This window comes from Mirounga angustirostris, unplaced genomic scaffold (assembly GCF_029215605.1).
Source record: "Mirounga angustirostris isolate CCGP_5_RB_7025 unplaced genomic scaffold, mMirAng1.0.hap1 SCAF_1, whole genome shotgun sequence".
NCBI classification, from domain to species: Eukaryota; Metazoa; Chordata; class Mammalia; order Carnivora; family Phocidae; genus Mirounga; species Mirounga angustirostris.
The window spans coordinates 59,258,391-59,271,939 of record NW_026991709.1 but is presented as its reverse complement, the minus strand read 5'-3'; the positions used below and the strand labels follow the sequence as shown (position 1 = coordinate 59,271,939).

At 43.9% G+C, this 13,549-nt stretch overlaps 1 protein-coding gene across 11 annotated transcripts in view; it reads left to right on the top strand.

The window, feature by feature from the left end:
• Window positions 1–13,549, top strand: part of ZBTB20 (zinc finger and BTB domain containing 20) — a 307,719-nt gene that overhangs the window by 267,659 nt on the left and 26,511 nt on the right. For all 11 annotated transcript variants that reach the window (XM_054504191.2, XM_045902906.3, XM_064593295.1 and 8 more), the window contains one exon: window positions 2,778–4,382. In XM_054504191.2, the coding sequence (XP_054360166.1) occupies window positions 2,778–4,382 (1,605 nt within the window). The remainder of the gene's footprint in view (window positions 1–2,777; window positions 4,383–13,549) is intronic.

Sequence of the window (13,549 nt, the reverse complement as noted above, 5' to 3'; positions counted from 1 at the left end):
CATCCTCCTCAGAGATAGTGATTTTATCAGACTCATCCACTTTTAGTGCTTACTGTTTTACTTAAATAAAAAAAAACTTTAGTGATAGTAAAACCATATCTGAAAACTCTACATTTTAGTGCCAGGACACGATGTTTTCTCTCTTGCATTGTTCCATTTGTAAACTTAAAAAAAAAAAAAAAAAGATGTCTTTACGTTAGATTTACTAAGACTATGTTGACGTCCCAAGGCCTAGAAATATGAACACCATGCTAATTCAAGGGTAGGTGTAGAAGCAGCTGGAGAACATACTGAACAGACTTTTTCATAGAGCTTTACAGTGGACTTATGGACACCCAAGGGCCAGACTTCATTTAGGGCAAAGCATGCAATACAATGAAGCAGGTAAGAGTGAAAACTCTAGAGCCAGACCACTGAGTTCAAATGCCGGCTCTACCACCCATTGCCTATGAGGCCTTGAGCGAGTTTCTTAATTTGTACGGCCTCAGTTTCCTCATTTTAAATGGGGATAATAATACTACCTACGTGGGGCTCCTGCGTGGCTCAGTCGGTTAAGCATCTGCCTTGGGCTCAGGTCATGATCCCAGGGTCCTGGGATCGAGCCCTAGGTTGGGCTCCCTGCTTAGTGGGGAGCCTGCTTCTTCCTCTCCCTCTGCCACTCCCCCTGCTAGTGCACTCTCTCTCTCTCTCTCTCTGTGCCAAATAAATAAGTAAAATCTTTAAAATTATAATAATACCTATGTGATAAGAGTTGCTATGATGATTAAATGAAATAATCTGGTAATACATAGTAAGCATTAAAAAAAGGAATGTTTGCTCTTGTTGTTATAGTGCTCTCTGTGCATGGGGCACTCAGCAAGGACTTAGAATTTGGACTGCTGACTGATGTCCTGAATGTCTTCCTGGGTTATTGGGACCTTCCTCTGGGGTTGTACTTTGTATTAACACAGTTAGAGAGGATTCACCATGATTCTTTAATCTGGCAATGACAATTTGTTTTTACAACAGTGAAAAAAGTAGAAACTGGAGCCCAATGCAATATTTTCGGCACATCACAGACCTAATGGAAGTCAGGACAAAAAGGAAATCTCCTATGTAAAAATCAGTGCAAATCCTATGACTGAAAGTGAATATAGAGCCTCTAGGCATGTATTAAGTTAACTGGATATATGTGAGGCCGACTAAATGTAAAGATGGGAACAAAGGAAATAAATGAGTATGTAAAAGGATGCGGTCACACCGACAGAGCTCAGGCAGCATGAGGAGATTGAGTGCAGCGAGGTAGAGCTGGTGGAGCTCAGACTTTCCTGAACCGGTCCTCTCTCCTAAGGCAGAGGAGAAAGAACCTGAGGATGTGGGCATTCCTCCCATCTTCAGGTCATTACCTTTGGGGGCTACTTCTCACAAGACATGGGGATCCTGGTCACAGGCCAGCAATCAGTGCTTGGGCTACCTGGTTGTGAAAGCCCACTTACTTGGCCTCTCTCGAGCTGATTATTCAGTTGTGAAGGCAAGAATGGGGAATATAAATGAAGAATGGTTCGGAGAGAGGGATTCTTCAGAGCCATTTGAGAAGTAAGGTAGAAAAATAGGAAAGCCCTAAGCCTTAGTGTTCTTGCCACCCATTTTAATTCTCAATCTGTGATCCAAATGTAACCGTTATCCCTTGTCTGCAGAGCCCGGGGTATAAGGGTGGCAGTGGGTCAGGCTATGGACAGCCTCCACGTAGCTGACTGCTGTCTTCTCACTGGGAGCCGTTTGATACTTCCCTGTAGCAAGTGCATAGAACACAGTATTGCCTAGGGGGATCACACAGCCCATCCCTGGTTTACTCCTGCTGTCCTCACCTAATTATCAACAGTGCTCCCTTTCACTCTCAGACGTGCCCAGTTTGAACACTAAATGTGATCACCTGGTGTATTATAGTCTCCCAGTTCAGTGCCGCCATCTCCCACCTTTTGAACATTCCTTCCTTGTTAAGCTTCAGGAAATGCAGAAAACGACCCATGTCACATACGACCACTTTAGAAAGTCCTCAGACAGGTCGTTGGAGATGACAAGAGTGTGTAGATACAGAAGGCAGTGGGTGAGCACCCTTTTAGCCAGCAGACAGCATCCTAGAGCCTGTCCCTCAAGTGGAAAACGTGGAGGCAGCTGTTTGGGGGATATCTTAGTCTGGATTGCATTTTCCAAGGGTTTTTGCATACATGGTGTGGATTGAGAAATATACATATAAAGTAATAAATAGGAAAGGAGTTTATTTTTTAAACTATTAATATTGTTGCTATGAATAAAATCAGGAACTCTGAAAAACTGGGGAAAATGTAAGCTTTCCCAAAGGACCTCGGCTTCAACCTGTCTAAAGTAGAGATAGAGCGTTCCAGGAGAACCAGTCTTCCACTTGTTTCTCAGGTCTTATGTGCTGCAGTCGTAGGAAGAGCAGGCAAAAGACCCATCTGTTTATTAGGCTGTCCTACTTCAACTGGCAACCCTGGCTGAAGCTCTAGGGCATTAATAGGGATTCAGTACCCAAAATAGCCGGGGTATTGTTGGAGCCAAATCCAAGACCTCGTTCCCATAGGCCATCATACCCGCAGCCCGATCCCTGTGCAAAGCATGTCCATCTCACCACAGAGCCCGCTGGTGTCTGCAAGGTCGGGGGTGGGGGTGCTTCCAGGAGCCATGAGCGTGACCCACCTGAGACCTGGGTGTTAGGAATGCAGTCAGCTAGCTCTGACCCACACACGCTGTCTTGTGTCTGTCTTGCCACCGTGCAGGTGACATCAGTTGCAAGGGGATGACCGAGCGCATTCACAGCATCAACCTTCACAACTTCAGCAATTCCGTGCTCGAGACCCTCAACGAGCAGCGCAACCGTGGCCACTTCTGTGACGTGACGGTGCGCATCCACGGGAGCATGCTGCGCGCACACCGCTGCGTGCTGGCAGCCGGCAGCCCCTTCTTCCAGGACAAGCTGCTGCTGGGCTACAGCGACATCGAGATCCCGTCCGTGGTGTCGGTGCAGTCGGTGCAAAAGCTCATTGACTTTATGTACAGCGGCGTGCTGCGCGTCTCGCAGTCGGAAGCCCTGCAGATCCTCACGGCCGCCAGCATCCTGCAGATCAAAACAGTCATCGATGAGTGCACGCGCATCGTGTCGCAGAACGTGGGCGATGTGTTCCCGGGGATCCAGGACTCAGGCCAGGACACGCCACGGGGCACCCCCGAGTCAGGCACATCGGGCCAGAGCAGCGACACCGAGTCGGGCTACCTACAGAGCCACCCGCAGCACAGCGTGGACAGGATCTACTCGGCGCTCTACGCATGCTCCATGCAGAACGGCAGCGGGGAGCGCTCCTTCTACAGCGGTGCGGTGGTCAGCCACCATGAGACTGCACTCGGCCTGCCGCGTGACCACCACATGGAAGACCCCAGCTGGATCACGCGCATCCACGAGCGCTCTCAGCAGATGGAGCGCTACCTGTCCACCACCCCCGAAACCACACACTGCCGTAAGCAGCCCCGGCCCGTGCGCATCCAGACCCTGGTGGGCAACATCCACATTAAGCAGGAGATGGAGGACGATTACGACTACTATGGGCAGCAAAGGGTGCAGATCCTGGAGCGCAACGAATCCGAGGAGTGCACGGAAGACACCGACCAAGCGGAGGGCACTGAGAGTGAGCCCAAGGGCGAAAGCTTCGACTCCGGCGTCAGTTCCTCCATAGGCACCGAGCCTGACTCGGTGGAGCAGCAGTTCGGGCCCGGGGCGGCGCGGGATGGCCAGGCCGAACCTGCCCAAGCCGAGCAGGCCACGGAAGCTCCTGCCGAGGGTGGCCCACAGCCGCACCAGCTAGAGACAGGTGCCTCCTCCCCGGAAAGAAGCAACGAGGTGGAGATGGACAACACGGTCATCACTGTCAGCAACAGCTCCGACAAGAGCGTCCTGCAGCAGCCTTCGGTCAACACGTCCATCGGGCAGCCATTGCCAAGTACCCAGCTCTACTTACGCCAGACAGAAACCCTCACCAGCAACTTGAGGATGCCTCTGACCTTGACCAGCAACACACAGGTCATTGGCACAGCCGGCAACACCTACCTGCCGGCCCTCTTCACTACCCAGCCCGCGGGCAGTGGCCCCAAGCCTTTCCTCTTCAGCCTGCCACAGCCCCTGGCAGGCCAGCAGACCCAGTTTGTGACAGTGTCCCAGCCTGGCCTGTCAACCTTTACTGCACAGCTGCCAGCGCCACAGCCCCTGGCCCCAACCGCAGGCCACAGCACAGCCAGTGGGCAGGGCGAAAAAAAGCCTTACGAGTGCACTCTCTGCAACAAGACTTTCACCGCCAAACAGAACTACGTCAAGCACATGTTCGTACACACAGGTGAGTGTGCAGGCCCCTCTGGAGGCCCGGAAGCAGGCCGTGGGTACGAGGGGGCTGTAGGAAGGGAGGGGCAGGACGGCAAGTACAAGGGAAGGTTTGGAGACATCTTCCAGATTTGAAGGAGACCCCACTGCCAGCCATCTTCTAGAAGCCCCAACAATACCCCCATTGTAGGCGTGCAGCATCTGCCACCAAAATACAAAATCACAGAAACCCAGTGGAGAAGGGCCAAATGGGAAAAAGTCTGACAAGGAATTTGCGGGCACAATATCCCTTACATACATGGAACTTTGTAATACGGTCTTTGATTCTAGGTGTTTACAACTGGAAATGTCCTTGGAGAGTATATACTCCAGTCACTTCATTTTACAGACCAAAGTCATAGAGGCAGAACAGGGATGAGAGTTTCAGTCTGTAGTAAGTTCTGTATGAACCATCAGCTTGAAGAGGCCGCAACAAGGCTGATGCAAGCTTATGCTGCATTTGTGGTCCCCGAAATGGAGAAGTGATAGACTCACTCTATTTTCTATTGCTTTTTCTCTTATTTTCAACATCTAGAGACCACAGTCTGGTCTGGGCACTAACCTTTTAAAAAGACAATAGACTGGGACATAGAGAAGTATAATTAGGATGATGAAGGAATGCAAAACCATGGCATATCATGGTTGAAGGTCCGAGGGCTGTTCAACCTGCAAAAAAAAAAGACTCAGAGCATCATATAACATCCAAGTATTTGAGCTTCTGGGGCAGCATATGTAGTAGTTAAGCTGGAGCTCTGGAGCTACGTTGCCCAGGTTTGAAATCAGACTTAGCCACTACTGAACTTTGTCACCTTGAGAAAATAACTTAATCTTTCTACACTTGTTTCCTTGTCTATATAATGGGAATAACAGTAATACATCCTTCTTAGAGTGTCGTTTTCAAGAATAAGTGAATTAATATATGAAACTCTTAAAACAACTCCTGGCGCATCATCAGCACTCTATAAATGGTAGCTAACATTAGCACAGTTAGCTTTATTTAAATGGTTAGGAGAGAAACATTAAGCTTGTTCTGTTTGGCTTCAAAAGGTAGAACTGGACCAATGATTGAAAACTATAAAGGAGATTCTTTCAACTAAATAAAAGAAAAGGTTTGTTAACAGTCTGAGCTGCTCTAAGATGGGGTAGACAGCCTCCAAAGGGACTGAGTTTCTATAATTAGAGGTGTTCCAGGAGAGAGTGGATGATCATTTCATAGGGATGATGTAGAGGGGCCTCGATCATTAGATGAGTAGTGGGGTGTGATGGTGTTTCATCTCTGGATTCTGTGATTCTAGAGCTAAGATCTCCTGATCTCACAGCTAGTGCCCTTTTCCAGCTCAATAACAGGACAGACATAGAAGTGAGTACTTCACAGATGCTCCTCCATATAAGTGACCATACATACGATATGATTTCACATAGATTCTCTCATATCTGAAAATACCTACCCCAGTGATGATCACCGTATTTGAAATTCCTATCATGAGTCCCTCTTCTGGTGTACCTCTGGTTCCAGAACACCCCTGTTAAATGACAAATAAGTTGCCAGAGAAAGTTACATAGTAGAATTACAATACATGAAAACAGATTAGTTCCTCTGAGCAACCTTGTTTCTCAGATCAGCTAGCAGGAATCTAGGGGATAGGACATAAGGCAGATAAATTTAAGTTGGTAAATAGAAAGGAAAGAAAATAACAGACACTGAATCAGTTGTTCTTAAGAATGACAGTTTTCACAACTCCAAATCAACATAGTAACTCACTACTGAATTTAGGAAGAAAATCAGGTAGTGGTAAGTCACTATGTTTATTTAGGGTAAATGTGAATGCATTGATAACCCGAGATCAATCAAGGGCAATTTTCTATGTGGTATGGGTATCATCATTATTTGGTAAATTGATCAAATAGTAATATTTCTAGTTATGTGGCACGTTATGGTTTACAGAGTGCTCTCACTTAGTTTCTCCTTTCTTCTTCTGAATAGTTGTCATATAAACCATCAAATTAAAGATTAGGGAGGAAAAAGAGACCAGTGTCTCTTTTAGCCAAAGTGTCTTGTTAGCCAAAGTTCACTTCACTGGTCTTGGATCCATAAACATTTCTATTCTCCACCCCCTGCCCCCCCGCCACCCCTGTGCATCTCTTCTAGTAGACCTAGTGGAAATAAAATTCACATACTCTATGAGATCACATATTGAAATAAGGCTTTAAATTTGCAACACAAAATTTTCAGGGCACTATCAAAAATTGTCTTTTTGCTATATGAACACATTCATCCAATGGATTCACTAAAGAATTCTGTGGTTAACCCAAATAACTAGATTTGCCCATGAAAAAAACAGCAATGGGTTTGTACATTTAGACATCATAGATACAAAAGCTACAAGTAAAGTCATTTTATAAATCTGAGTTATGCTCAAAGTGTAGCCTTCAGATCTCTAATATACTATGAAGGTTTTGTATAGGTGTGTATAACATGGCCACATCTGGGAACAATGAAGAATACACAGATATCACTTGAGCACCTCATTTAAAAGAAGTGGAAGTCTTCCCATTCACCCTGAATTATTTGGCAGTGGCAATTTGGAAGGGCCATCTGTCTATCAAGACTTTTGTCTAGCTGAAGGAGTCCATAACCTAACAAAGTGAAAGAACAATTGGTCTAGATTTTTCAAAAGGCAAGACAGCCTGAACATATGGAAGTAATTCAGGACCTGGATTCATTGCAGCCTCCATTTCAAAACAAAGTTCTCTCCAATTTCTTAGGAAAACATAAAAAAAAACAGGGCCTCCCAACTTCACAAGAGCCCAGTGGAAGTGATAAAAAGCCAGAGCAAAAAGTCTAAATGTCAGTCTAAAAAGATTCTAGAAAGTACCACGGATACTGGGAAGAGTAGGGATGGCTTTGGTATTCTTACGGATAACCTAATCTAAAAGAATCTTACTAAGAAACAGTAGCTTGATAGAGCTAAAAGGAAAGACATTTGGGTTCTCTGTATCATGGCTATTATGCATACTACCTAGATTTGCATTTCAGTTACTCCAACTTTAATGTCAATAGTACTTACTATCCACAACTGCAGAGAATCTATTCTGAGACTTGGACTCCAAATAAAATTCTGTGGAGCTCTGTGTTAATGATCCACATATTCACTGAAAGGAAGTGTTTGAAACAAATAAGTAGTCTGTTGTATTGACTTTGGAGCTGAGCTCCGCGGTAGAGAACCAGAAAGCCCTTGGCTGTAAAGCATATTCCATAATGATTATAACACTGAAACTTAGAGTGGGGACATAAGTGAAAGACAGTTATACTACAGTTCGATTATTTGAGTTCAGTTTTGGTCCCTTTAATTGGCTGTGTGGCCTTAAGCAAATCACTTAATTTTATAACCCTCAGTTTCTTGTGTTTATAATGGAAATAATAATTTTCCTGCCTTTTGAGTAGCTGTAAAGGTATGGTGCATTTAAGAGCTTTTCATAGGGGCACCTGGGTGGCTCAGTCATTAAGCGTGTGCCTTCGGCTCAGGTCATGATCTCAGGGTCCTGGGATAGGCCCCGCATCCAGCTGACTCCCTGCTCAGCGGAAAGCCTCCTTCTTCCCCTCCCACTCCCCCTGCTTGTGTTCCCTCTCTCGCTGTCTCTCTCTCTCTGTGTCAAATAAATAAATAAAATCTTTTAAAAAAGAGCTTTTTATAAAAGGTAAAGTACTAGTTAATGTTTAAAAAAAACCCATCGTCATTATTACCTGAGCCCCCTCCACCCAAGAGACATTGACTTTCTTTGCTGTATCGCATATCTCTGAATAATAAGCTCTTGACAAATTTCCTTCCTCTATGGAATTCAAACACTGAAGCCACGTGATACTTCTTGGGTTTCCCCTGAACTTCCTTCATAACATCAGCATTTTTTTTTCACTCCTTAATGATTTTTTTAAGAGTAAAAGAGTATCTCTCACCTAACCACTCTATCTCCTCCCAAACAAGCCACAGTGGTACTCCATTTCTCCTAGGAGTGTCTCAAGTTCACTTTACTACAGCTTCATAAAAGTTGTGAGATACGAAACCAAGAGTTAAGGACGTATTTGAAAATAAGAGAATCAGAGAAAAACAGATGACACAAACCATCCTGTCATGGAACCAAGCAGGCTCCTCTATGCCCCCTCCCCTCAAGAGGAAAAACAAGTCAAAGGAATGGGAATGGAAGGATAGATAGAGGACAGAGAAGGGCAAGCTTTGGTGTCAATGTGGATACGGAAGGCAAGCAATAGGGAAAATTCTAAGATAACCCTGGAGCAGTAGTCCTCACGGCGTGATCCCCATACGGTCAGCATACAAATTCTCAGGCCCATCCAGACCTGAATCAGAAACACTGTGATGGCGCCCACCAATCTGTTGTTTCAATGAGCCCTGATTCACAGTAGGTTGGGAATCATTTCCCTAGAAGGCTGGGCGATGACAAGGCTGGCATCAGGTGGCTTTTGTTACATAACATTGTTCTCTAAAATTCCACTCAGAAGAACCTATGCATTTGGAAGAAGAAAACCAGTTGAAAATAACAGCTGGATTTTATAGTGGATAAATTATATTATGGAGGCAAATACCTCATGAACGAGAGGTAAGCTAAGTCTCAAACTGCACAAGTACCACAGCAAATGTTCACCTTCAGGCACTTTAAAGTACCAACGGGTACTGTCATTACATGGTTATCTCTACACCTCCCCATTATAATGTGAACTCGTGAGCCAGAAACAAGTGATAGGTAGATAGATGATAGATAAATAGACAGATAGATAGGTAAGTATCTTATACTTCAATATACCTAGCATAATATCTTACACATAATAAACATTCAGTAAATATTTGATAAGTGAAATGAATCAAATAACCAGGATGGCATTGGAGGATTTATATACCACCAGGTAGAGGCTTGCCAAACTTAGCAAACAAAAATACAGGATGTCCAGTTAAATTTGAATTTTGGATAAACAAGTGTATTTTTAGCCTAAGTATGTCCCATGCAGTATTTGTGCCATTCTTAGACTAAAATATTATTCATTGTTTTTCTGAAAGATTTAACTGGGTGTCATGCATTTTATCTCGCAATACTAAGGTAGAACTCTCTTTTAAGACCCAATCTTAGGACTTTTTGCTTTAAAATCTATATATGGGGGTGCCTGAGTAGCTCAGTCGGTTAAGCGTCCAACTCCAAGGTCTTGATCTCAGGGTCGTGAGTTCAAGCCCCACGTTGGGCTCCACGCCCAGCATGGAGCCTACCTAAAAACAAAAAAAAAATTAAAAATAAATAAATAAATAAATAAATAAAATCTATATATGAATACAGTCTAGCATATGTAGTTGCTTAACAAATACCTTTTGAGTGAGTAAGTGAATGAATGTTCAGAAATGTGGGCTTTCCAGGAGAATTTAACTCAAGGGACTTACACATAAATGCATTATTTTCTAGCAAGACTTAAATTTCTCTTTCTTTCTTTTTCTTTTTTTATTTGCTGGAGAATTTATTGTATCTGCATTTCTACTTGTGTTTTCTTTACTAACAATGGTAGATGTTTGGGCTTTTTTCTGAATCATACTATCAACAGCCCATTTATTGGTGACTGTTTTTGGTCCATTAGTGTCCTCTACCTAGGTGATAATTTTGTTTGTTACCTTGAGAAGCTCAGCTATTTCAGCCATGAATTTGATATAAAAAGATATAGGAATGGTAGTAACATAAGAATGTCAGAAATAGTATAAAAATACTGGGATCAAGATAATAATGTGATAATCCTCATCCAGAATTTGGGCTATTATTTATATCAAGCCAGTGGAGCACTCAACACGTATATGATGTGAAGTAAGAAAGCCTTGGTTTGACCACTCTGAGTGACTTTAAATAAGCTCCATAGTCAATCTGAGCCTTAATGTTTTTTCCACAAAATATATAGATCTTAATAATATTTACTTTACATGGTTGATCTAAGAATCAAATAACATTATTTCTGAGAAAGCATTTAACCATAAATACGGTAAAATCATCAAAGCCATTTAAGAACATATATGTTATAGTAACATCATACATCTTGCAGCAGAATCCAGAGCACAGGAAATCGTTAACAGGAGGAGGAGGTGATAATCTGGCGAGGCTGGTATCATCCTCTCATTTGTTACTGACTTGTTGGATAACCTCTCTAATGGAGATGCCATCTTCTGGGGACATTCATGTCTACCCCACTCATAAACGTGTAAGAAAAGTTAAGTAACGTAGATGAAGTTCCCTGAGATCTTCAAAATTCTGCCTCACACGGAAACATGTTAGTTGTCCCTGAAGCCGCAGATGTTGTATGAATGCAGCATGTCCCCCAGTAGGCAATCCCTCCTCCCAGTTGGCCCCACAGTCCACACTGGCCCCCAGGATCACACCCTCAGCACTGGAGAAAGGCTGGCAGGGAGTCACCCCAGCCATATCTCGGGGGCTTAGGCCTCCCTTCAACTAGACCTCTCCAGTGGAGAGCAGACTCTTCAGCCAGTGAAAGCTCTCTGCGACTTTGTGTGAGCACCCCTCCATTCTTGCCACTGAACCTTTCCCATTTTCTGTTCCCACCTTGACATTCTCCATTCAGGGACTCCTTCTGCTTTCCTCGCCGGCGGCCACCTTCCCCAACCCATACTTTCCTCTTCCTTCCCTGCTACCTGCCTTCTCCCCAAGCTCCCAGTCTTAGTTTTCTGGCCCCTCACCAGACTCACCTGAAGAGGAGGGAGTTGTGCTAGAGCAGATGATGGAGAGACCAAGAGAATGGGAGAGACAGGTGGAAACAGTGCTTCTGAAAAACATCCCACCAACAGCATTCACTGTACTTTCTGCAAGCCAGGAGAAGCCTGATTAGAATGAGAAAGAATCAGCAGAATTAGTGGGTTCTTGCTGAGCCCCCCACTACAGAAGTCACTATTCAGAGTTGGGGTGTCTCAGCCCAGTCGGATATCTTTTACTTGAACTTTGGGCAGGCCCTCTGTATCTACAAACCTAACAAGATGTCTCTTCTTTTTTTTCTTCCTAACTTGTCAGTCTTGGTAGAGTGTCAGTGCTGGTCCACGAGAAGGAGTTGAAAAGAGGCTCTTTAGAGAACAGGCATCAAAAACTGGAGAGAAGTATCTGCATTGGCCACTCCCTCCACACCGTTGGAATTGTAAAGGACACTGCTGCCCCTTTAGTTTATCCCCTTGCTGTGCTGTTATCTTGGGCTCCAGAGCTCAGTTGTCACCTGCTCAGAACCCCTCTGTCAGAGCTACTTACTAATATTTCATTCATAGTACCGCTGCTTTGATTAGCATATGTAACTGAGAGCAGACTATACCCTTAACTCAGAATCACATAGCTGTAATATAATTACTTGCTTTATTGATTATCTGAAAGTTGGTTTTTTTTAAATCCTGAGTTGGCTTCCCCGTGTAATGCAAGTTATTTCTCAGTTGGTTTCATTTATCATCAGTTCCTTTCTACTGAAAAGAACAGTTGATTTTTTGCCTTCAGATGATCTGTGCTAAGTGCTTTATCTCTTTAATTTTCAAAATACCTTCATAAGACAGATACTTACTGTATTATTCTCAAGTTACAGATAAGGAAACTGAGGCTTATAGAGGTTAAGTAACATACCCAAGTCACTCAGCCAAGGAAATGGAATTCATATCTGACTCCCACATCTGTATAGCCCAAAATGGAGCGGTTTAAAGTGAAAGAGCTTATATGACCTCCTCCCTTATGTTATAATTCTAGTGTCTGCTTTGGACTTCGTGTCTCTTCCTAACGCAACGATGGACTTGCCATTCCTGGCTATAAGCTCAGACCTGAAAAGCCATCCACTTCCACTCATCTTAACTCTTCAGTTCTCCACATTGAAAGCAACAATTAGCAGACCTCATCTGTTTCACATATAATGTTGAAAGCCCTTTTGGGGTCCCTATAAGCAATATGGAGGAAAATAACAAGAAAGAAAAATATTAACATTTCTACTGAGTGATACTGTTTCAAATCCACACATACGTATAAATGAAAGTTGTGGCTGCCTGATTAATCTGAAAATAAGCCCCATTTAGTAAGACAGTTCTTGAAATACCTACGCTCTACCAACACAGCACCTTAATAATTATAGAGAGCGTTTTCCTTTAAGGAGCTCCCAAGCGCTTTGCAAACATTTTTCCTCATTAACTATCATACCATTTTCTGTGGCAGGGAAGGGAACAGGGTACTTTGTCCTATTTAAAATGTGGGACTGCTAATGCAGTGAGTGATTGAAGCAGGTTGCCCTCAGGTCATGTGCTGACAAGGCCTAGGCTAGAGTCCTCAGGGGTTGTGGGTCAGGATGGGCAGAAGGCCACTAAATCTGCAAAGGGCCATGGCAAGTGCTTGGTCCAGCTCCTCACTTTCAGAAGGGGGAACGAACCCAGGGAGACTTAGAAAGCCCAGGGTCATGCAGATAATGAACAGCTGAACCAATACTACATGCATGCAAACAGCATACAGATGTATGCTATGAAGGGGAAGATAACAACTGTGAAGAATCCATTTATAGTCAGATTAGAAGGTTGTGAAAGCAAAAAGCCTTCAGAGTGACCTTGCCTAGAGGAAAAACACACTGTAAGAAGGTGAAAGTTTCAAACAGCAAGAGCATTTTAACATAAAGTTTCAACTTCCTAGCAGCCGAAACACCATCTGGAACTTAAGAAGGCAAGCTGCCCATTAAAGGTGACAGGTGGATAAGTTTTAAAAGATAGTTGACCAGCCTATCGTAGCCTCTAGAAAGTACACTCAAAGCACATAGGTGGCAAAGACCAACTGGAGTTCAAGCATGTTTACAGCTGACAGCAATGTTCCAGCTAAAAATAACACTCATGACTCTCTCTCTCTCTTAGGGAATCTCTCGTTTCCAAAGAATGTACCTACACAAACACCATACATAGCCTAAATGCATCATTTGGGAATGAGACTTCCCCAGATTCACCCGTTTGTCCAAAAGTGAACTCCTTCTCTTCTAACCCTGTGATGCTACTGACCATACTGTCCCATCCATGAGAATGAAAGGAAAGAAATCAGAGGAGTTGAGAGGAGAGAGAGCTAGACCAAAACGTTTGTGAATAGCTAAGGGAAAAA